This window comes from Muntiacus reevesi, chromosome 1 (genome assembly GCF_963930625.1).
Source record: "Muntiacus reevesi chromosome 1, mMunRee1.1, whole genome shotgun sequence".
Taxonomy (NCBI): domain Eukaryota; kingdom Metazoa; phylum Chordata; class Mammalia; order Artiodactyla; family Cervidae; genus Muntiacus; species Muntiacus reevesi.
Genome location: NC_089249.1, coordinates 63,405,286 through 63,429,341, shown reverse-complemented (window position 1 = coordinate 63,429,341; position 24,056 = coordinate 63,405,286). Strand labels below are relative to the sequence as shown.

Genomic DNA, 24,056 nt, shown 5'->3' with positions numbered 1-24,056 from the left:
TTCTACCTGTTCCTCTTCACACACTGTGCTAACTGACACAAAAATCCCCCCAGTCTCAAAGTGGGACCAACCCTGCGGGACAGTCTGCCCTCAGAGTTCCCTCAGAAAGACGAAGGCTGAAGCTGGTCCCTAGCAGAGACAGAGAATTGACCCCAATAATTCATCTAACCAAGATTTGTTGTCTTCTCAGGCTTTGCTTCTATGAGAACTGACTCAAAATGGTTATGTAAGCCCAATACTCATGGTGAATCTTATGGTATTTCAATCATATCTCAACGAAGCCATTATTTTCTAAACACATTATTCATTTATAATAAAGGTTTTTTGTTGTTGTTCTTCTTGTTTTTAAAAGCCCATCTCACCAGGGTAACACATTCCTGAATTCAGGTTACATTTCTTAAGTTGAAATTGTAAGCATCAATAATTTAAAGAGTAAAAATGTTTGTTCTTGATTCCCAAACAAATATCCATTCTTTTAAAACCCTAAATTCCACTGAAATGATCTCTGTGTCAATAAACACAGTGAACCTGGTCACCCCTGCTTGACAAACACGGCCGTCTCCCCCCATCAATGCGGCTGTTGGTCCACTCATTCCTTTGTGACATTTTGCTTAAAAAAAAGAATCCATACCCACAAAGCAGGCACATTGACTCAATGTTTCTGTAATTCAATCTTTATTGTAAAAAAAAAATTTTAATGCAAACGATGTACAAGATGATCATAAAAGCATTCTAGTGAGCAACACGTCCTGGAGATAAATGGAAAAGGCAGCACAACAGTTCTCAGCAGCCCTCGCCACCCAAGGAGGTTCAGTGCCCACACTAGTCCTCAGAAAAATTAAGAAAAGCCTCCAATGTTGAAATGTGGATTTTAAAAGAAGCTTCCAAGTCAATTTCTTATCATGCATGCCTTGTGATGTGCCTGTATTGACCCTTGATGCTCACAATGATGTTTGTGTTACTGTGTGGCCAGACCGGTCACCTGCTTTCACTTGACGTTAACAGCAAACTTGGGCCTGTGATCTTAGCCTCACTGTTCATCAAAGTACTGGCCATATCCAGAAGAGCTCTAGAAAAACTTATGGAACAAACAGCTCTCTGCTCAAAATCATTCTTAAAATGACTTGTTTAGCTGGGAGTCTAAAGAGGAGAAAAGTCAGGAATTAGAAATCATCCTCTTGGTGGAAATGCAATGAATAGGCCCTGACATCAGCTCTTGAGGAGGAGGCAGGGGGAGACACCTAAATATCCTTGATGAGACACACAGAGAATATTCCGATTCTCTTCACTGTCCCATATGACCTGGAGGGTCCATCCCTCATTTGGCTTCAGGGTCTGGTATGAGCCTTACACCTGTTAGTGGCATGTATTGAAGGATCAGGTTTCCCGGGCCATCGAAGTCGGGGTTGGAGGGTGCAAATGGGACAGCTGGGTTTGTAGGTGTAGCAGGGGACGGCCTGGGAGAGTGCCTCCACTGAGGGTTGAAGGGCTGCCAAGGGAGGTGGGTCGTGGAGAGGCCTCCTGTGGTCAGGAGGGAGATGGGCTCTGGATGCGGCCAGGCTGCTCTTTGTCCGGTATCTCCTCCTCCTCCTCCTGCTTCAGGTCAATGTTCTGTGAACAAGGCGGCAGATGAGGCCTGGCCTTGCATGTGCCCAGCTGAGGCTCTGACACCTCTAGGGGCCGTGCCCACGAGAATGTGCTGCCTGCCAAGTCGGGTCTACTGGGTTAGCCCTGCACCCCTATGGAGAGAAGCCATTTTCTCAATGCCACCTACCAGATGCCACCTCGATGCCAGACCTACCTCAAGCTCCTGCAAAACCTCATCCATGAAGTCCCGGGAGTTCTGTTTGTAAGATACAGCTAATCGAATTGCATCATTGAAGAGCTGGGGTGGTGGGAAGGAAAACAAGGCTATGGGCACCAGTGGCTGGGACTCTGCCTGCCCTGCACCACTGGCCCATCATCATCACGTGTCCACACAATACTCCACCCTAAAATCATCACCTTTTCCCCCGTCCCCTGATTCCACGCTGGTCAATATGCCTTTTCTTCACCAAGCCCAAACCATCACCTCCCCTACCATCAACACTCACAATGACCCCTTCCTGTTCACCAGGGCCCCCAGCAATGCTGTCCTCACCAACAGCCCTGCAGCCAGCCCTTTTCTTCACCACTTCCCCGAAAACGTCAGGCCTTCCCCACCTCACTAGACCATCTCTGCAGTCTCCTATTACCTTCACAACGTTGGTACCATCAGCAGCTGAGACAAAGTACAGAGGCAAGGAGAACTTCCTGGCAAAATTGAAACTTTTCTGGGTCATCTTCATGTCTGCTGTAGAGAGAAGGTAGGACATTGGCCTGTCTACCAGGGAAAAAGGAGAGTTTTGAAGGGTAGGTCACTGGAGGTCCCTATTCCAGGAAGTGGGACAAGCAGGGACAATCAGCAGACACGTCATAGAAACAGCTCATTCAACTGGGATCTGTGTCTCAAGGAGGCAGGTTGGCTCACGTGGATATTACTGGAAGGGGAGTGATGGCAAGCAGCCAAGGGATCTATTTTGGGAGGAACAGATCACTGATGGTTTGATGGCCCAGGAAAGGAGGACGACACGTGTGATGGTGGGTTCCCCCATGATTTGCTGGCACCCAGATGTAGGGGTGGCCTCACCATCGATTTTATTGGCCACCACAACGCACGGAATCTCTGGCCTGAACTCCCGAAGCTCTGTATACCAGGTGCTGAGGTTCTTGTACGTGATTTTCCTCTGCACGTCAAATACCTGAATCAGCAGAGGAAAGAAGACCGCCCAAGTGCATCGACGTCTCTTCACACACCCCCACCCCCAAGGTGACACACATACAAGCAAGCACACACAGGCTTGGGAGCTCAGCCCACGAACCACTCTGAGCTGCGGCCCCTCTAACCACAAGCCTCACCCACACTTCTGAGCATCCCTCCAGAACCTTCAGCTTGTCACCTGGTTTACCTGTTTTAACCAGAGTATCATTTTACTTACTGTACCATTGATAAATCTGTGAACATTGAAAGTTTTTTGGTTTTTTCTTAGTCTAATTATTGCCTATCCATTTTTTAAAAACTCCTTTATAATAATCTTAAATGTTTGTAGAATACCCTTTCAGTTGTTTTACCCTTAATTATAAACTTTTAATTTTATATTTTAAACTTTTAAAAAGTATCTTTTATTATTTTGCAGCTTATCATTTTATGAACTGCTCATAATTTACACTGCTTACCTATTAAAATATCTGCAAGGAGCATGAACACTGACTAGCTCTAAGGACTAGCAGGCCAGAAGCCCTAAGATGCTTCAAGTGGCCACTACAAGCATCCTTCTAGCTCCTCAGAGGAACTCCCCAGAGGTCAGCTGCTTGCCGCTAAGCCATCTCCCAGAACAGACTCGCAGGTCCAAACTGCCCCAGCACAACAGTGGGTTGAGAGGGATGGCCATGTACCCTGCTGCAACGGCAAGTCTTACTTCAAGACAACGCAGCCCTTTGTGGGAGCAGCCGTGGCCAGGACAGGGGCTCCCCCTGCACAGCCGCGGGCTCCAGTCAGCAGCTGACCCGCCTGAGGCAGCAGCAGGTCTACTGAGAGGCTCTTGTGTGGTATTCCCCAGGCCCAACTTCAATAAATGACCATGTTTTATTGAATTCCCAAAAGAGACTTCTTCTAAAATATGCTTGTAGTGAAACCTTTGGAATCTGCTTCACTCCTGCCATGATCACCATCAGACCTTTTACCCAGGTCTAGTTTCCTGAGCTTCCTTTCCTTGTTTTGAGCTGAGGAGGAGCTGGTTAGGCTGAGCAGCACAGCCTTCGCTGTTTCAAAGTGGCGGGCAGACCACCTCCCTCCGGGGCGATCAGGTCCCCACGTGGCCAAGGCCCCTACAGCAGGCTGGGGCTGGTGAGAGGCACGGGCAGACACAGGTACGCGGGCAGGCTGACAGACGCGCGTACAGGCTAGAGGCCATGCCCGCGGGCGCCAGCCCGCCCCGTCTGCCTCACCCTCACCCTTGCATTTCATTTCGTCCATGTACAGTTTGTTGCTGTTTAGTCACGAGATCATGTCTGACTCCTTTGTGATCCCATGGACTGTAGCCCAACAGGCACCTCTGTCTATGAGATTTCCCAAGCAAAAAGACTGGATCAGGTTGCCATTTCCTTCTCCAGGGAACCTTTCCGACCCAGGGCTCAAACCTGAACCTCTTACACTACCACTGGGCCGCCAGGGAAGCCCCCTGTATAGGTACTAGCAGTAAATTCTGGAAGGTTTGATGAGACTTGGTACCTTAAGCACAAGGGCAGGACAGGAGCACCTGAAAAAGGAGTCTGTGGCTCCACTAGGGAGGGGCAGTGTTTGGCTCTGAGACAGCTGACGGGCCCTGAACCTGCTCCTCCTGAAGGAATGGCAGCGCCACAAACCCCCTTCACCCTCACCCCAGATGAGACGCTGGCCCGGGCAGGCTCTCATGCAGAACCTCTGCAGTCTGAAGCCTGCCCTGATACTTCCCCCTGCACCCAGCCCTGGTCACGAGGGCTCAGGCCCCCATCCCTTCACCCCTCAGGCCAGACCTGTGCAGAGCCTCTGCCTCCCAGCTGGTTTCATACCATGATGCAGGCGTGGGCCTTGTGGTAGTAGGAGGCGTGCATGCTCTGGAACCGCTCCTGGCCTGCTGTATCCCAAAAGTCTGCAACATGAACACAGCTCTGACTGCCCGACGGGGGTGGAGAGACAGAGAGCCCGGACACTGAGCATCTCTGCAGCGCCGGGGAGGACGGCCGAGGGAGACGGGGGCCAGGAGGAAGGAGAACGCAGACAGGAGACCCCACAAGGGAGAGGTTCAGCGCCCAGCCTCCCCCACCCAATAAGATGCAGGACCCTCCGAGGTCAAAACCAGACCCAATTCCCATGAGTGCTGGGCACAGAGACAGATGCGTGGCCTGGCCAAGCGAAAGGCCGTAACCCCACTTAAAGCCAAACCTTTGTGGAAGACAACACTTGGACAACAGCTGTTGTTTTCCTGACTGAAGAGAACCGGAAGAGAGCCCTGCATGCTTCTTTCCACCTACCCTTGCTGCTCGGCTGTGGGTTGCACCTACCACCCTCATCTGAGCCTGACTCTCTCCCCAGGCCTTCTCCTCCCGCTCGAGCGCCGCTGCGGCTCGGCGCTGTGCTGCTCACCCACAAGGACGGTCTTGCCATCCACCACGGCCGTGTGCTTGTACAGGGTCAGGGCGTATGTGGACAGCTGCTGGGGCTGACTGCATTTGGGTTAAGGAAAACAATGAATAAAAAGAAGCTAAGAAAGGTGCTAGGGGGTGTTGCTGGTATGACGGAATGAAGCCTCTCTCTCCTTCTTCAGGAAGTTATTCAGATTTTAAATTGAATGAGTGTTGCAGACAGAGGACCAACCTCAACCTCAAACATCACAGGCACAATCTCCACGAAAAGTGAGGGGCAGGAGAGGCTGGGATTATGTCCTGGCCACCTGAGTACAAGGGAAAACGTGGAATGGACTTTTACAGAGCAGCTGTCCGAAGCAGCATCGCGTAGTTGGCAAATACCACTGTGGTTGCCCCAGCTCTTTCTGGATGGGGCTCTTGCAGACATAGAGCAAACCCAGCCACAAGAAGCAACATAACAGTTCCAGGGAAAACAAGCCTCCTTCTTAAGACAGCTAGCTGACAAACTGTTTATGAACTGCAGTTTGTCTGTGTATGAAACCCTAACAAAAAGCATGGGGAATACGACTTTCTGAAGTTGCAAGTTGTCAGAGTTGGGACAACACAGGTGGGTGAGTGCAAAAAACTGAGGAGACGGTGAAGAAAGATAGACTCTGCCATGGGAGGCTGAGGCCCAGGGCTCTGCTGACCCATAGTTCTCAATGGACTCACCTGGGAAGATTTTTACAAATCATCCCAGTTGTCTCATTCCAAACCTGCATAGCAACGACAATTCAGGAAAGGAGGGTGGGGCTGGCAGATCCTTCTTCAGAAAGTTGATGCACACCAGAGAATTTTTAAATTGTAGAGAGTTCAAGCTCTGAGGTTAGGGATGTTAAGTGACTTAGCCACTGCCAGAGCTACTAAGGAGGAGGTGAGGTGTCAGTCCAGGCATCGGACGAGGTACGGTTAGCCATTCCACTGCCTTCCTAATATAAGGCAAATCCAGATGTGAGTAACCTTCAGAATATACTGCAACATGCCATGTGGGTCAGCTGGTAAGAAACCAGCATGAATGAACCGTCTGCACGCGCTCAGCTGCCTCTCCCTGGACCCCTAGAGCAAAGCAGGGGCAGGGGAGCTGAGTTGGCATGAGAAAGGGCCACAAGGAGCATTTCAAACTTGAAGGATACAATCCATCCATGAGGAACCTCTCCATGAGTCTGCAGGGAGAACATGCAAGGTGGTCAGCCGCATCCCTCAGCACTCCTGCCTACTCCCCGCCCTGCTGAGCCACCCAGGGGTGGGACGCTCGGGAGCCAGCTGTGGCTAGTCCTCTAGTTCCTTCCTCAGCTACAAGCTTCCTTTCAAAGACAATGCCCAGGGACCACCCATCCACTCTCTTCATGACTCGGGGTAAGTTCTTGACACCCTTTGGCTGTAACACTGACCAGCACCCACAGGTGCTTTTCCTGTGAGCAGGGACACCAGTTTACTCCTTTTAGGGAATAAACTGTGGAAGTCTACTACAGGAACTACCACCCAGCAATAAAAAGGAACAAATTACTGATCTACCCAACAGTTTAAATGAATCATAAGGGTATTAGCTGAGTGAAAAAGGTCACAAGTTACATAACTCCTTTTACACAGTGTTGCCAAGATGACACCACTACAGACATGGAGTATGTTAGCGGAGGCAGGGCTGGGCTGGTGGACGATGAAGTGGGACAGGCGTGGCTACAAACGCGCAGCAGGACCTCGGCCCCCACTGTGCTGGGGTAGCTGTGCATCTCGACTCCAGTAATGCTACACAGATCTACACGTGATGAAGTGACACAGAATTATACACAGGCATTGAACAAATGCTGATTTCCTGCACTTGATCTTGTACTCTGGTTATTTAAGAGAGAACCAATGGGGACAGGAGGTGAGGGATACACAGGCCCTCTCTGTATTCTCTTTGCAACATCCTGTACATCTGTTATTTCAAAATGAAAAGTTAAAGAAAAAACAAACAAACAAACAAAAAAATCCCCTCACAGACTGGGAGAAGCCATGTGCAATGCCAATCACTGACAAATAATCAGTATACAGAAATCATGAACAGCTCTGATACATAAAAGAACAGACATACAACCTGGTTTTAAGAATATGAACAGGCAATTCAGATGCACAGCTAACAAACATGAAAAGATGTTCAATCTTATAATGATTTTATGCAAATTAAATAAAATGAAGTAGCACACTCATCCGTTAGAGTAACAAAATTGAAAAAGTCACGATAGTCACAAAGTTAGGGACTTTGTGAAGAAACAGAAATTCCTATACTGTGCTGTAGGAGTGAGAATCTAACATACTACTTCAGAGAGAGAACGGGTAACTCAAAATTTGAACTAATGCTAAAACTGGGCAGTTTCACCCCAGCTCTAATAGAATTTGTGCCCAAGATGATAGGCATAAAATATTCACTGCAGTACTGTATCTAATTTCATAAAAATGATAATTTTCATAACTGTTCTTCAACAGGACAGATAGTTTAGTACAAAAAAGTAAAAAAAAAAATTACTGAGTGCTTGCCATATGCTGGATGCTAGGCTAGGCACCAGGATATAACACTGAACAAAACAGATGAAAATTCCTGTCTTTGTGACGCTTATATTCTAGTGCGGAAGACAGACAGACAATAAACACACTCTTAAAACATGTATAGCCACATGTATGGTCAAAGGATTTAGAACAAGAGCATTACTGCAATTCAGTGGGGCAAAGGATTGTTTTTGAAGAAGGAAATGGCAACCCACTCCAGTATTCCTGTCTGGATGACTGCATGGACAGAGGAGCCTGGTGAGCTACAGTCCATGGCGGTGCAGAGTCGGACATGACTGAGCAACTGAGGACTGAGCAGCCGAGCAACGCGAAGGACTGCTTTGTCAAGGCACGGTGTGGAGACAGCGGAATACCTGTGTACGGAAAGAATGGACCTTGAGGGCATTACACAAAGTGGTGGGGTAGGAAGTTCAAGGGGTCACTCCCTCAACTGGTAACTGGGGAAAATGATCAGAATCAACCATTTCAGAGCTCTGGAACCTGACTGGACTCAACAACCAGGAGAGTGCTAGATGAAAGGAGAGTGTTGGCATTGTGCAGCGGAACAACACACACAAACCAGCAGCAGCGACACAGACCACAGGCCCACCGAGGCCATACAGTGAGCGGCGCTCCCCGTGTCTGGCTGGCAGTGGAGACACCGTCCTCAGAAGGTTTGTCTTGCAAGTTGTGATCAGCTGGTAGATCCCCAAGGAGCCAGATCTGAGCTCTCTCAGGCTTCAGAGGCTTCCCCCACAACTACTGGAAATTTAACAGGATAGGACTATCCCTTTTTTTCTTTCCCATTTTGGAGCCAAATATTTAAAGAAATTTTTATCAGGTCACTGTCTGACCACAGATAATGGAATAGAAAGATCAATGACCACACACAAGAAGGAATAAACACTTTGTAAAAAGTATGGAAAAGTTACAAGTAGACACTCCAGCCCTAAACAGGCAGAAATCAGCCATACCCAAGGAATGGGAATATCTGAGTTCCAAAGTCACCACTGCAGAAGGAAATGGCAACCCACTCCAATATTCTTGCCTGGAGAATCCCATAGAGAGAAGAGCCTGGAGGGCTACAGTCCACGGGATTTGCAAAGAGTTGGACACGACTGACTGACTGACACACACAAAGTCACCGCAGTAAAATACTCAGAACGTCTAACTCTAAACCAGAAAATCGCAAAGCACACAAAGAAAACAGGAAGGTACAGCCTACTCACATGATAAAAAAGAACTCGACAGAAGTAATGCCTGAAGAAATCCAGATACTTGATTAGTCAAAGATGTTAGATCAATTATCTTAAATGTGCTCAAAAAGCTAAGGGAAACCAAGGAAAAAGAACTAAAGGAAATTAGAAAGCAACACATAAACAGAATGAGAGCATTAATAAAGAGACAGGAAATATGAAAAGAAACAGATATTCTGGAGCTGAAAAGTACAATAATTTAGGTGAAAAACTCACTAGAGGGTTTCAACACCACTTGAGGAGGCAAAAAACAGTTTATCTTCAGCAAACTTGAAATTAAGGCAACCGAAATCATCCAGTCTAGGAAGCAGAAAGAAAAGCAAGTGAAAATAACCAGTGCCTAAGGATCCACGAGACAGCATTAATCATCCTGACACAGGCATCATAGATAGAAGACAGGAGGGGGCAGAGAGGTTATTTGAAGTAATAAAGGCTAAAAACTTCCCAAACCTGATGCAGGACATGAATATACACACCTGGGAAGCTGAACAAACCCCAGGCAGGATAAACTCACACTGTTCCACATTACAGGCAAATTGTAGGAACTGAAAAACAAAATCCTCAATAAAATAAACAGCCGATTTCTCACCAGATGACACTGAGATCAGAAGGCAGTGGAAATATATTTGAAGCTGAGTGGAAAAAAACTGTCAACAAAGAATTCTATGCACAGCAAACTATCCTTCCAGAATGAAGGCAAAATTGGGACAACTTCCAGATAAACATAAGCTGATGTGGCTCATAAGCAGATCTGTCCTAGAAGAAACAGTGCAATGAGTCCTCCAGGTTGAAATGAAAGGGCTAAACAGTAATTTGAAGCCATATAAAGAAGTAAAGGTCTTCAGTAAAGGTAGTTACATAGGAAAATATAAAACCAGTACTCTCATACTTTCAGTTTACAACTCCTCTTTTTTCTCCTATGTGATTCAAAAGACATAAAATTATAGCTATAAATCTATGTTAATGAACAATTAATGTATAAAGATGCAATATGTGACAAAATAATATAAAGGGAAGGGACAGAGTGTTTGTATACTATCATAATTAAATTGACATTCAAATACACTGCTATAAATTTTAGATATTAATTGTAATCTTCAAGGTAACTATTAATAAAAAATTTAAAAAATTATACATGAAAGGAAGAGACTCAAAACAGTATACTACCAAAAATCAACTTGAAAAAAAATGTAATGGAGCAACTGAGAAATAAAACAGGAGACATATAAAACAAATAGTTAAACGGCAGAAGTAAATCCTTCTTTATCAGTAGTCACTTTAATTACTGCTGCTGTAACTGGGAATGGATAGAACTCTCCAATTAAACGTGAGAGACTGGCGGAGCACATTTAAAAGGTGTGTGCCGAGCATGTGCTGGCTCTAAGACGCTTACTTTAGATACAAGATCAAAAAGGGGCTGAAAAACAAAGGATGATAAAAGATATTCCATGCAAACAGTATTCAAGAGAGAACTAGGACGGCTATACTATAGCCAGAGAAAACAAACTTTTAAGTGACAAATGTTACAAGAGATGAAGGACATTATATATCAATGAAAAGTTCAATCTGTCAAGAAAATAGAAAAGTTAAAACATATATGTAAAAACAAAAGAGTTGTTCCAAAATATACGAAGTTGTTCGAAAATATATGAAGTCAACATTGACACAACTAAAGGAAAAAATAAACAGTTGCACAGTAATACATGAAGACTTCAACATCCCACTTTCAGTAATGAATAGAACAATGAAACAGAGGACTTGAACTACACTGTAAACCAAATAGACCTAACAAACATATACAGAATACTCTATCTAACAACAGTAGAATACATATTCTTCTCAAGTGAACTCAGCTTAGGCTACAAAAAAGTCATTAAAATTTAAAAGACTGAGATTATACAAAGTATCTTCACAAATAAAATGGAATGCAACTAGAATAACAGAAGGAAAACCAAAAAATTCACAAAACAGTGCAAATTAAATAAACAACGTAACTGTACATTTTCAGGTAGTAGATATGAAAGACCAAACTAAACTCAAAGGTAGCAGAAGGAAAGAAACAATACAGATTAGAGTGGAGATTCGCAGAATATGGAATAGAAAGACAACAGAGAGTTCATCAGTGTAACCAGAAATTAGTTCTTTGAAGAGATCAACAACGTCAACAAACCTTTAGCTAGACTAAGAAAAGAGAGAGGACACAAATGATCAAAATCAGAGCTGAAAGCTGGGAGAGTAACATCAGTCTTATAGAAACAAAACAATTACCAGTGAACACCATGAACTACTGCACTCCAATGAGCTGGATAACCTAGAGGAAGTGCACAAGGTCCTAGAAACACATGAACTACCAGATTCAAAATGAAATAGAAAATCTGGGTAGACCTATACCAAGTAAGGAGATTACATCAGCATTGAAACACTCCCTGTAACTAAAGGTCCGGGACTGAATTACTTCCCTAGTGAATTCTACCAACCATTTCATAAACAAACACCAGTTCTTCTCAAACCTTTCCCAAAAACTGAGGGGGGAACACTTTATAATTTTTTCTATTATTTCTACCACAGGCCAGTGGTACCCTGATTCCAAGACCAGATGACACTATCAGAAAAGAAAACTACAGGCCAATTATTCCTCATGTAAAAATCCCCCCAAAATCCACTAGCAGACTTCCCTGGTGGTTCAGTGGTTCAGAATCCACCTGCCAATGCAGAGAACACAGGTTTGATCCCTGGTCCGAGAAGATTCCACATGCTGTGGGACAACTAAGCCCGTGCACCACAATGAGCCTGCATTCTAGACCCCATGCTATGTAACAAGAGAAGCCGCCGCAAGCAGAAGCCCGTATACCTCAACTAGAGAGCAGCCCCTGCTCACTGCACTAGAGAAAGCCCATGCACAGCAACCGAGACCCAGAAGAGCGCAAAAAAAAAAAAACCCACTAGCAAACCAAATCATATTCAAGGGACTATACATCATCACCAAGGGAGATTTATTCTCAGAATATAAAGGTGGTACAACTTAAGAAAATTAATCAAACATATATAAATAGAATGAAGGAAAAATTCGACATATTCATCTCAATAAATGCAAACAAAGCAACTGACAAAAACCAAACACCATATCATGACAAAAACACTCTATAAGAAGAAAAGGCAATCACCTCTATGATAAAGGCCACATATGAAAATCCCAATGCTGTAAAGAACAATATCGCCTAAGAACCTGGAATGTCAGGTCCATGAATCAAGGTAAATTGGAAGTGGTCAAACAGGAGATGGCAAGAGTGAACAATGACATTAGGAATCAGTGGATTAAAATGGACTGGAATGGGCGAATTTAATTCAGATGACCATTATATCTACTACTGTGTGCAAAATCCCTGAGAAGAAATGGCATAGCCCTCATAGTCAACAAAAGAGTCCAAAATGCAGCACTTGACTGCAATCTCAAAACCGACAGAAAGATCTCTGTTCGTTTCCAAGGCAAACCATTATCACAGTAATCCAAGTCTATGCCCCAACCACTAATGCCGAAAAAGCTGAAGTTGAATGGCTCTGTGAAGACCTACAAGTCCTTCTAGAACTAACACCAAAAAAAGAAGTCCTTTTCATCATAGGGAATTGGAATGCAAAAGTAGGAAGTCAAGAGACACCTGCAGTAACAGGCAAGTTTGACCTTGGAGTATAAAATGAAGCAGGGCAAAGGCTAACAGAGTTTTGCCAAGAAAACGCACTGGTCATAGCAAACACCCTCTTCCAAAAACACAAGAGAAGACTCTACACATGGACATCACCAGATGGTCAATATCGAAATCAGATTGATTATATTCTTTGCAGCCAAATATGGAGCTCTATACAGTAGCTGACTGTGGCTCAGATCATGACCTCCTTATTGTCAAATTTAGACTCAAATTGAAGAAAGTAAGGAAAACCACTAGACCATTCAGGTATGACCTAAATGAAATCCCTTACAATTATACAGCATAAGTGACAAATAGATTCAAGGGATTAGATCTGACAGACAGAGTGCCTGAAGAACTATGGACAGGGGTTAGTGACATTGTACAGAAGACAGTGATCAAGACCATCCCCAAAGAAAAGAAATGCAAAAAGGCAAATGGTTGTCTGACAAAGCCTTACAAATAGCTGAGAAAAGAAGAGAAACTAAAGGCCAAGGGAGAAAAGGAAAGATATGCCCATTTGAATAGAGAGTTCCAAAGAACAGCAAGGAGAAATAAGAAAGCCTTCCTCAGTGATCAATGCAAAGAAATAGAGGAAACCAAGACAATGGGAAAAACTAGAGATCGCTTCAGGAAAATTAGAGATACCAAGGGAACACTTCATGCAAAGATGGAACAATAAAGTACAGAATTGGTATGGACCTAACAGAAGATATTAAGAAGGGGTGGCAAGAACACACAGAAAAACTACACAAAAAAGATCTTCATGACCCAGATAACCATGATGGTGTGATCACTCACCTAGAGCCAGACATCCTGGAATGTAAAGTCAAGTGGGCCTTAGGAAGCATCACTACGAACAAAGCTAGTGGAGGTGATGGAATTCCTGTTGAGGTATTTCAAATCCTAAAAGATGATGCCATGAAAGTGATGCGCTCGATATGCCAACAAATTTGGAAAACTCAGCAGTGACCACAGGACTGGAAAAGGTCAGTTCTCATTTCAATCCCAAAGAAAGGCAATGCCAAAGAATGTTCACACTACTGAACAATTGCATTCATCTCATATGCTAGCAAAGTAATGGTCAAAATTCTCCAAGCCAGCCTTCAAAAGTATGTGAACCATGAACTTCCAGATGTTCAAGTTGGATTTAGAAAAGGCAGAGGAACCAGAGAGCAAATTGCCAGCATCCGTTGGGTCACTGAAAAAGCAAGAGAGTTCCAGAAAAATATCTACTTCTGCTTTATTGACTATGCCAAAGCTGTTGACTGTGTGGATCACAACAAACTGTGGAAAATTCTTAAGAGATAAGAATACCAGACCACCTCACCTGTCTCCTGAGAAATCTGTATGCAGGTCAAATAGCAACAGTTAGAACCAGACATGGAACAATGGACTGGTTCCAAATTGAAAAAGGAGTACGTCAAGGCTGTATATTGTCACCGTGATTATCTAACTTCTATGCAGAGTACATCATGCGAAATGCTGGGCTGGATGAAGCACAAGCTGGAACCAAGACTGCTTGAAGAAATATCAAATAACCTCAGATCCACAGATGACACACCCTTATGGCAGAAAGCGAAGAACTAAAGAGCCTCTTGATGAAAATGAAAGAAAAGAGTGAAAATGTTGGCTTAAAGCTCAACATTCAAAAAACTAAGATCATGGCATTTGGTCCTATCACTTCATGGCAAATAGATGGGGAAACAAAGAGAGACTTTATTTTCTTAGGCTCCAAAACCACTGCAGATGGTGACTGCAGCCATGACATTAAAAGATGCTTGCTCCTTGGAAGAAAGGCTATGACAAACCTAGACAGCATGTTAAAAACCAGAGAAACATTACTTTGCTGACAAAGGTCCATCTGGTCAAAGCTAGTTGGACCATAAAGAAAGCTGAACGCCGAAGAACTGGTGCTTTTGAACTATGGTGTTGGAGAAGACTCTTGAGAGTCCCTTGGACTGCAAGAAGATCAAACCAGTCCATCCTAAAGGAAATCAGTCCTGAATATTCATTAGAAGGACGGATGCTGAAGTTGAAACTCCAATACTTTGGCCACCTGATGCAAAGAACTGACTCACTGGAAAAGACCCTGATGCTGGGAAAGACTGAAGGCAGGAGGAGAAAGGGACAACAAAGGATGAGAAGGTTGGATGGCATCACCGACTCAATGGCCATGAGTCTGAGCAAGCTCCAGGAGTTAGCGATGGACAGGAAAGCCTGGCATGCTGCAGTCCGTGGGAGTCGCAAAAAGTCGGACATGACTGAGTGATTGAACTGAACTGAACTGATGAAAACCCCAGAGTTAGCACCATACTCAGTTGTGAAAGACTAAAAGCTTCCCCTCAAGGTGAGAAATAAGAGGATGTCTGCTTTTGCCACTTCTATTCAACACAGCACTGAGAGTTCCAGCCAGAGCCCTGTGATGAGAAAATCATTAGTTTGAGTTCCTTCCTAGGCATTTTACAGTGACAGCCCTGCTCCCACCTAAAGTCTGGGCACTGAGACGAAGGCTTAAGTTTAGGACTCCTGCTACAAGTTCCTGCTTTGCTTTTCCCAGGGCATCTTTTAAAATAAACAGAGTTGAGGTTGAGAAAAGTTAAGTTACCCCTGTGCCAACCAGCAAAGCCCCTAGGGAATTATTCACAGCTCCCTGATTCCAAGGATATGTTGATAAAAGTGGAGACGAAGGTGGAGCTGGGGCTCCTGGGATGTAACACTAAACAAGGTGTCTGGTCAGGGACGGAAGTAGACGCGTGCCCCACAGCCCCGGAAACTGGCAGACAGGCTCACACCCTGTGGGGACAGGTGGCTGCGCTGCAGAGCCTCCCTCAGCGTCTCAGGGGAGTCCCACCTGTGCACAGAGGCACTGCAGTTATGATCGAGCCAATCTTTATGCGGATTACAGTCAGGCATACTATCCACTCTTCTCAGTGAGTTCTTTCAAGAAAGTTTCCTCACCACCTTTCTTCAACGTGCTGCTGGTTGTGCTAGTCACTTTTCACACCTTCCTTTCCCCGTTCCCACTGTCTGCACCTTGAAATCTCAGCCCACACACCACACACAGGAAAACCCCAGCTTTCACCTCACCAGAACCGCTCCAGCAGTCTCTGCCAGGACTCACAGGTAAAGCTGACCTCTCTCAGTCCTAACTCAGCCCTCTCTGACCCTCCTCCCCAGACACACACAGCTGCTGATGGGAGGCTCCCTTGTTCCCCCACACCTGGGCTCCCTCACCACACCCACAGAAGCCATGCTCCTCTGTGCCTCTGGAGGGTTTTTCTAAGACCCCGGATCTGTTCTGGGCCTGGCTTTGCTCCCCTAATTCTGCAACATACTTGGACTTGCCCACAGCGCTGTCTCCCAGGCAGATGATTTTCACATTGTCATCAGCATCGTATTTCTCCTGGTCCAGCTCACAGGGTTTGGCTTTGTCCCTAGCCATTGGCTCCTGGCTATAGAAACGGCATCAGCTCAGGAGAGGGGGATCTTGTCACTGGAAAGATCAAGAAGAGGCTGTTGGTAAAGAGATGAGAAGTCCCTTCAACCAAATTCCCTTCCTCTTCTTGGACAGGGGAGACTGACCTGATGAGAGAGGAGCCCCAGGAAACACTGATATTCTATTCTATTCACTACTAACCTGGCTAGGACTTGCTGAACCATAGCGTTGTAATCCTGTCCCCAACAAGATCTTCTTAGAGTGGTTTACCCTGCGTCACCTCTCTACTACAGCTATGCTCAGGACCACAACTTCCACTCCCATCTGGACAGACTATTCTAAAACCATGTTGAAGTTTTACAAGTTTTATGTACAAACATTTACTCACTTGTAAAGCAGGGGCAAAAATCAGTGTTTATACCACATAATCAATTTGAGACATTGGGTGGGCCTGAATTCTCACCGCTGAATGATAGACCACACAACCAAAGATGTCTCTTCCCCATCCTCTACCTCATGCTTCTCACCTCCACCTCATTTTCCATCCTACTGAAATCAGTAGCTGTTTTTTCCTTTCCCAAACCTAGCATTCCCAGGCCCTCTTCTCTAGGGTAATTTCAACCTCTACTAGTTTCAAGGATCTCCTAAATGCTGATGATGCCAAATCTGCATCTCCACAGAGACCGCGCGCCCCATTGCCTACCAGGTTTTGACTAGCAAACTACTGCACACATGCAAAAATGACCTGTGAAACCTAAGCCCCGCCCACTCCAAACTCACTCTTCACATCCCTTGTCTGTACAAGACATCACCAGACCAATGCCAGCATCGAAGTATAACATAATCTTTAGATCTATTCCACTATCCTCACGCCATCACGCTCAAATACATTAATAACTTCACAAACATTACTGAGAATGTGCCACAGTCCACACTCTGAGCTCAACGATGCAACAATGCAGCAGCAGCGCCCGCACTTACTGAGCCTTAAATATGGGCAGATCTTGCACCGGGACACAAGACACGAAGGAAAACTCTGCTGTGGCAAGGGCTACGACAGAGAGGCACACAAGGGTGGAAAATACCAACAGGACCCCTGAGTTTCCCTGACCGCAATGCTATTGCTTCTGCTCAGGAAGGGCATCAGCCTTATTCACCGAGGCACCCTCAGCCTCAAGAGCAGTGACCGGGAAGTGGCAGATGCTTGATAAGCATAGTAAGGGGCTGCCCCTTCCACCTCCACCCTGCAGCTGGAGCCAAATCTATTCTCCAAGACCTTCAATGCTTGTCGATAGTCTCGCGACCCACTGGATAAGGTCTCTTTCACTCAAGTAGTTTTCGAGCACCTCAACCTCTTGGCCAGAATGGGCTGCCTTCGCCTCCCTCCTCCCACCGTTGCCAGAACCACTGTCCCGTTCTTTCCCCCCACCGTGCCCTCCGTCCAGCTGAGGGCCCGAGGACGGCCTTGAAGGGGCGCTTCCCAAAGGCGAGGCCGCCACTCGCGCGGCTTCGTCACCTCGGCTGTTCCCGAGCGAGGACTGGAGACTAGCGGCGCCGCAGGTCGGTCCGCCCACGGCCAGCCGCCCTCAGGGTCCCCAGCCGCCCTCGGAACCCGCCAGTCCCGGATTCCCTCCAGTGTCGGACCCCGACAGTCAGCCCAAGGCCCACCGCCCCTCCGTCGGCGTCCAGCTCTGCCGGCGTCCCCGCAGCTGCTACGCAACCGCTCAAGGACCTCAGGAGGGCTGCCCGGCCGAAGGCCTGAAGGACCCCGGGAGGCTGGCTCGTGCGATGCCGGGCCGGGGTACCGCCGGTGAACGAGCATCCGGATCAGGCCGGCCTGGGGTTTCCAACTGCCAGAGTCTGCGTGGGCTTCGCCTGGGGACTGAGCCAGGAGTCTGGAGTCTAGGGAAGTGGGCCTGAGGCGCGGGGCAGGGCCTGAGGCGCGGGGCGGGGCCTGCGGCGCGGGGCGGGACCTGCGGCGCGGGGCGGGGCCTGAGGCGCGGGGCGGGGCCTGCGGCGCGGGGCGGGGGCCGGCGGCGAGGGGCGGGGCCGGCGGCGAGGGGCGGGGCCTGGGTCGTGGGGCGGGGCCTGGGGCGCGGCGCGGCGCGGGGGCCAGTCGTTGGCCCCTGGTAGGCGGCTGAGGTTGACAACCGGAGTCTCCTGCATTGCAGGAGGACTGTTTACCACCTGAGTTATCAGGGAAGCACTGAACAACCCTAGAATCTCTATATCCGTATAGAGATGACATCTCATATACATAGAGGACTGATTACACAATGGATAATGCAAGAGACAATCTTATAAAATGGGCAAAATAAATGATACAGATCAAAATAATGATTAGTATAGCTAGTTGTCATCCGGTCGAAATAAACCATCAAGTCCACAGGAGAGCCAACTGGAGAATCCAAATTCTGGAGGGATCAGGTAGTTAGAAAAACGTTTCATCTTTGTTTTCGAAAATATACTGTAGCGATTTGTTGATACCTACTTAAGTATGTATCAGCCTATACATACTCATGTGCAGGGGTCTAGCCTATTTCAAGTCCAATCATTCCAAGCATAACCCTCCAATTTGCTGCAATTCTATCTAGTCATTTGTCTCAGTTTTATAGCAAAAGGACAGAAGCCCTAGTGCATTCATATAGACCAGTCAAAGATGCTAGGATGGCTCAGTCTAATGGGTTAAAAGTACCTATTTTGTCCAAATTTCACAAAATTGTATGCCAGTGTCCATTATTTGTTTTCATATCTTATTCAAGATTCCGTATTATGTTTAGTTGCACTGAGTAGCCTCAGCTGCATGCAACAAGTTCTGATAAATGCTTTTTTCATTTTTATTCTGTTACAAATATTTTCTAATTTTCCTTGTTATGGCATCTTAGATACACCCATCATTTAACAGTGGACATTTAATTTCCAAATACATGGGGTCATTTTGGTATTTATTTCTCATTTAACTTCTTTCTTCTCTACAGTCACTCTCTGTGTTTTTTCAGTCTTTTAACTTTATTGAGACTTTCAATGGCTGAGTCAAAGATCTCCCTTGGTAAATGTCACCTTGCACTTGAAAATATGTGGGTTGTTTTCAAATATTTTTTGACATTAATTGCACCATGATAGTAGAACAGACTTTATATGATTTCAATACCTTTAGACCATGAAATTTTTGTGCCCGACTTTATGTCCCTGTACGTTCCAGTGTCTCCTGGCTTATAGTCTTTGGGAACTTGAATAGAGTTTGTATCCTGCTGTTGTATGCATGCATGCTAAGTCGCTTCAGTCATGTCCAACTCTTTGCAACCCTATGGACTGTAGTCCGGCAGGCTCCTCTGCCCGTGGGATTCTCCAGGCAAGAATATCGGAGTGGGTTGCCATGCCCTCCTCCAAGGGATCTTCCTGACCCAGGGATCAAACTCCTGCATTGGTAGATGGACTCTTTACCACTAGCACCACCTGGGAAGCCTGAAAATTTATTTGTCTGGGTGCATCAGGTCTTAGATACAACATGTGGGATCTTTAGTTGCAGCATGCGAACTTTTAATTGCGGCATGTGGGATCTAGTTCCCTGACCAAGGATTGAACCCAGGCACCCTGCATTGAAAGCAAGGAGTCTTACCACTGGACCTACAAATCTTAATTATGTTGAATTGGCTCACAGTGCTTTTCAGGTCTATTGTATCCTTCTACTTTTCTGTCCATGCATTCTGTTAAATTTTGAGAGTTTGATATTGAAACTCCAACTAATTATCTACTTAAAAAATAATTTTAATATACTGTGGAATTGTGTGTAACTTTGTTCTGTATTTTCCAAGTCTCCTGTAAATGTGTTTCATAATTTAAAACGTTTAAAAACTACATTTACCAAAAAAAAAGCAATTGAAAAGTGTGCAGAAGAACTCAATAGACATTTTTCCAAGGACAAAACGCACATTTAAAAACTGCCATCAGGCATGTAAAAAGATGTTCAACATCACTAATGCGGGAAATGCAAATCACAACCAGAGTGAGAAATCACCTCACACAAATCAGAACGACTATCATCAAAAAGAACACAAATAACAAATGTTGGTGAGAATGTGGCGAAAAAGGAACTCTTATACACGTAGGTGGGAATGTAAAATTGATGCAGCCACTGTGGAAGACAGTATAGATCTAAAAAACCAAAAATAAACCATATGACCTAATGTTTTTTCTTTTATGAGCCTTCTCGGTGTGGCAGCACAGTCTATGCAAGGACATACATTCTTGGTTTTACCGTGAGAATGGTAGGTCTCATCTCAAATTAGTGACTTGCCTTTACAACTATACTTATATTTATTTTATTTCCATATAAGGCACTTTAAAAATGACCTTTCTAGTGGTATATTTTAGAAAATTTTGAAAGAGATTTTAATATAATACACTAAAATTTTTTATTTTTAAAGATAAAGTCTTTTTCATAATAGCTCATGCTGAATTTAACTTGACAGTTGAAGCATGATGTGGTAACTACATTATACTGTTTAATTCACAGATTTAGGAAGATGTTTGATTTAAAAAATATAACTTAGGTGAAAATAAAATTAAATATAACCAGCTGAGATTGCATAGTTATGAGCAGTAAAATACTAGGAAACAGTGACTGAAAATATAAAATTATCTCTCACTGGTGGTCATTCATTATTTTGCTTTCAGAAGCCTAGAAGAAATTGTCTTCATTTTTTCAGATCTAGTCTGGTAAATCTAGGCATTTCTTAGCTTACTCAGTGTAACCTTGAATTGCTGAAATAAGTGAATCTAAAGAGCCAAAGGAAATAAGTAAGTAAATAAATAAAGAGCCAAAGGTTTTTTCCTGTCTGAGACAGTCAAAGATGAACATATTGAGGATTTCCCCATAGAAGTCTACCTTGATAGACTATCAGGTATGCCTGAAATCAGTTTCCATGGGCATTTTATATTCTTGTAATATGAGTTCCAACCTATGCTCACCACTGTCTAATGGACATCTCCACTTCCAGCACTGGTCCAATACTGACAAATGTCAGTGGATACGTAAGAATGCTGCTTGTTCAGGAAGGTTAACTGTGGAGATGCCTAGCCACTTGGGGCTGCAACCAAAGTCCCACTCTACTTAACCATGACAGAAATACGGCAGGCACCTCAGAACACCGCCTGCTCAGTGCTGAGGCCCTGTCCCACATTCCAGACTAACCCGGGGACACATTATGTTGAGCTTGGCCACAAAACCAAGCCAGCAGTGCCAGTAACAAGCCGGTCTTGTACTTTTCTGCCCCTGCTTTTCTCCATTCCTGCATTCTTTTGGATTTAGCTGATTTTTTTTTTTTGTACTATAATTTTTTTCACTTTTTAAATGTTAAAATGTACATAACAAAATTAACCATTTTAACTCATTTCTAAGTGTGCAATTCAGTGACATTAAGAACATTCATATGTAACTTTCACCACTGTCAATTCCAGAATTTTTTGTGATCCCAAATAGAAACCCTAACCATTAAGCAATTGTTCCCCATTCTGCCCTCCCCTAAGCACTGGTAATGCTAGAAAAGTAATGCTCAAAATCCTTCAAGCTAGGCTTCAGCAGTATGCGAACAGGGAACTCCCAGATGTACAGGCTGGATTTAGAAAAGGCAGACGAATCAGAGATCAAATTGCCAATTTGATCAACTGGACCATAAAGAAAGCCAGAGTATATCAGAAAAACATCTGCTTCTGCTTCACTGACTACACTAAAGCCTTTGACTGTGTAGATCACAACAAACTGTGGAAAATTCTTAAAGAGATGAGAATACCAGACCATCTTACCTGCCTCCTAAGAAAGCTGTGTGCAGGTCAAGAAGCAACAGTTAGAACTGGACATGAAACAATACATTGGTTCCAAATTGGGAAAGCAGTATGTCAAGGCTGTATATCATCACCCTGCCTATTTAACTTCTAGGCAGAGTACATCATGCGAAATGTCAGGCTGGATGAAGCACAAACTGGAATCAAGATTGCCAGGAGAAATATCAATAACCTCAGATATGCAGATGACATTACTTTATGGCAGAAAGCAAAGAGGAATTAAAGAGCCTCTTGATGAAGGTGAAAGTGGACAGTGAAAAAGCTGACTTAAACCTCAGCATTCAAAAAGCAAAGATCATGGCATCTGATCCCACCACTTCAAGGCAAACAGATGGGGAAAAAATGGAAACAGTGAAAGACTTTATTTTCTTGGGCTCCAAAATCACAGCAGATGGTGACTGCAGCCATGAAAATAAAAGACTCTTGCTGCTGGGAAGAAAAGCTATGACAAACGTAGACAGTGTATTAAAAAGCAGAGACATTGCTTTGCCTACAAAGGTCCATGCAGTCAAAGCTATGGTTTCTCCAATAAGTTCAGTTCAGTCACTTAGTCGTGTCCAACTCTTTGCGACAACATGGACTGCAGCACGCCAGGCCTCCCTGTCCATCACCTACTCCCAGAGTTTACTCAAACTCATGTCCCTCGAGACAGTGATGCCATCCCACCATCTCCTCCTCTGTCATCCCCTCCTCCTCCTGCCTTCAATCTTTCCCAGCATCAGGGTCTTTTCCAAAGAGTCAGTTCTTCGCATCAGGTGGCCAAAGTATTGAAGTTTCAGCTTCAGCATCAGTCCTTCAGTAAATATTCAGGACTGATTTCCTTTAGGAAATCTCCTTGATGTCCAAGGGACTCTCAAGAGTCTTCTCCAACACCACAGTTCAAAAACATCAATTCTTCAGCCCTCAGCTTTCTTTATAGTCCAACTCTCACATCGATACATGACTACTGAAAACAACTATAGCCTTGACTAGACAGACCTTTGTTGTCAAAGTAATGTCTCTGATTTTTAATATGCTGTCTAGGTTGGCCATAACTTTTCTTCCAAAGAGCAAGCATCTTTTAATTTCATGGCTGCAGTCACCATCTGCAGTGATTTTGGAGCCCAGAAAAATAAAGTCTGTCACTGTTTCCACTGTTTCCCCATCTATTTGCCATGAAGTGATGGGACCAGATGCCATGGTCTTAGTTTACTGAATGTTGAGCTTTAAGCCAACTTTTTCACTCTCCTCTTTCACTTTCATCAAGAGGCTCTTTAGTTCTTTGCTTTCTGCCATAAGGGTGGTGTCATCAGCATGTCTGAGGCTATTGATATTTCTCCCGGCAATCTTGATTCCAGCTTGTGCTTCATCCAGTCCAGCATTTCTCATGATGTACTCTGCATATAAGTTAAATAAGCAGGGTGAAAATATACAGCCTTGACATACTCCTTTTCCTATTTGGAACCAGTCTGTTGTTCCATGTCCAGTTCTAACTGTTGCTTCTTGACCTGCATACAGGTTTCTCAGGAGACAGGTCAGGTATTCCCATCTCTTTCAGAATTTTCCATAGTTTGTTGTGATCCACAGTCAGAGGCTTTGGTATAGTCAATAAAGCAGAAGTCGATGTTTTTCTGGAACTCTTTTGCTTTTTTGATGATCCAACAGATGTTGGCAATTTGCTCTCTCATTCCTCTGCCTTTTCTAAATCCAGCTCAAACATCTGGAAGTTCACAGTTCATGTATTGCTGAACCCTGGCTTGGAGAATTTTGAGCATTACTTTACTAGCAGTGAGATGAGTGCAATTGTGTAGTAGTTTGAACATTCTTTGGCATTGTCTTTCTTTGGGATTAGAATGAAAACTGACCTTTTCCAGTCCTGTGGTCACTGCTGAGTTTTCCAAATTTGCTGGTATATTGAGTGCAGCATTTTCATGGCATCATCTTTCAGGATTTGAAATAGCTCAACAGGAATTACATCACCTCCACTAGCTTTGTTGGTAGTGATGCTTCCTAAGGCCCACTTGACTTTGCACTCCAGAATGTCTGGCTCTAGGTGAGTGATCACACCATTGTGATTATCTGGGT

General features: G+C 44.8%; 1 protein-coding gene across 17 annotated transcripts; it reads right to left on the bottom strand.

Moving 5' to 3' along the window:
• Window positions 1-652: 652 nt before the first annotated feature.
• On the bottom strand, window positions 653-18,040 carry RABL2B (RAB, member of RAS oncogene family like 2B). 17 transcript variants are annotated; one of them, XM_065946054.1, is made up of 10 exons: window positions 17,793-18,040; window positions 16,048-16,205; window positions 7,986-8,144; window positions 6,378-6,407; window positions 5,204-5,283; window positions 4,630-4,709; window positions 2,669-2,780; window positions 2,235-2,332; window positions 1,802-1,885; window positions 653-1,611 (listed from the first exon to the last, which is right to left on the bottom strand). In XM_065946054.1, the coding sequence occupies exons 2-10, from the start codon at window positions 16,152-16,154 to the stop codon at window positions 1,528-1,530; spliced, it is 834 nt and encodes a 277-aa protein (XP_065802126.1). In that variant the 5' UTR covers window positions 16,155-16,205; window positions 17,793-18,040; the 3' UTR covers window positions 653-1,527. The 17 variants fall into 17 exon arrangements, with proteins under 17 accessions (XP_065802126.1, XP_065802137.1, XP_065802133.1 ...); XM_065946065.1 differs by having other exon boundaries at window positions 17,817-17,901; XM_065946061.1 differs by having other exon boundaries at window positions 17,578-17,871.
• Between the last annotated feature and the right edge of the window lie 6,016 nt (window positions 18,041-24,056).

Excerpts from the sequence above, each read along its gene's own strand:
- RABL2B (XM_065946054.1), bottom strand. The coding sequence starts at position 16,154 with ATGGCTAGGGACAAAGCCAAACCCTGTGAGCTGGACCAGGAGAAATAC. Across the intron at positions 6,408-7,985 it reads ATCCAGACAGGAATACTGGA|ACTCATGGAGAGGTTCCTCA; the intron begins GTGGGTTGCCAT and ends TTCTCCCTGCAG. Across the intron at positions 5,284-6,377 it reads AGGTTCCTCATGGATGGATT|TCAGCCCCAGCAGCTGTCCA; the intron begins GTATCCTTCAAG and ends ACCCAAATGCAG.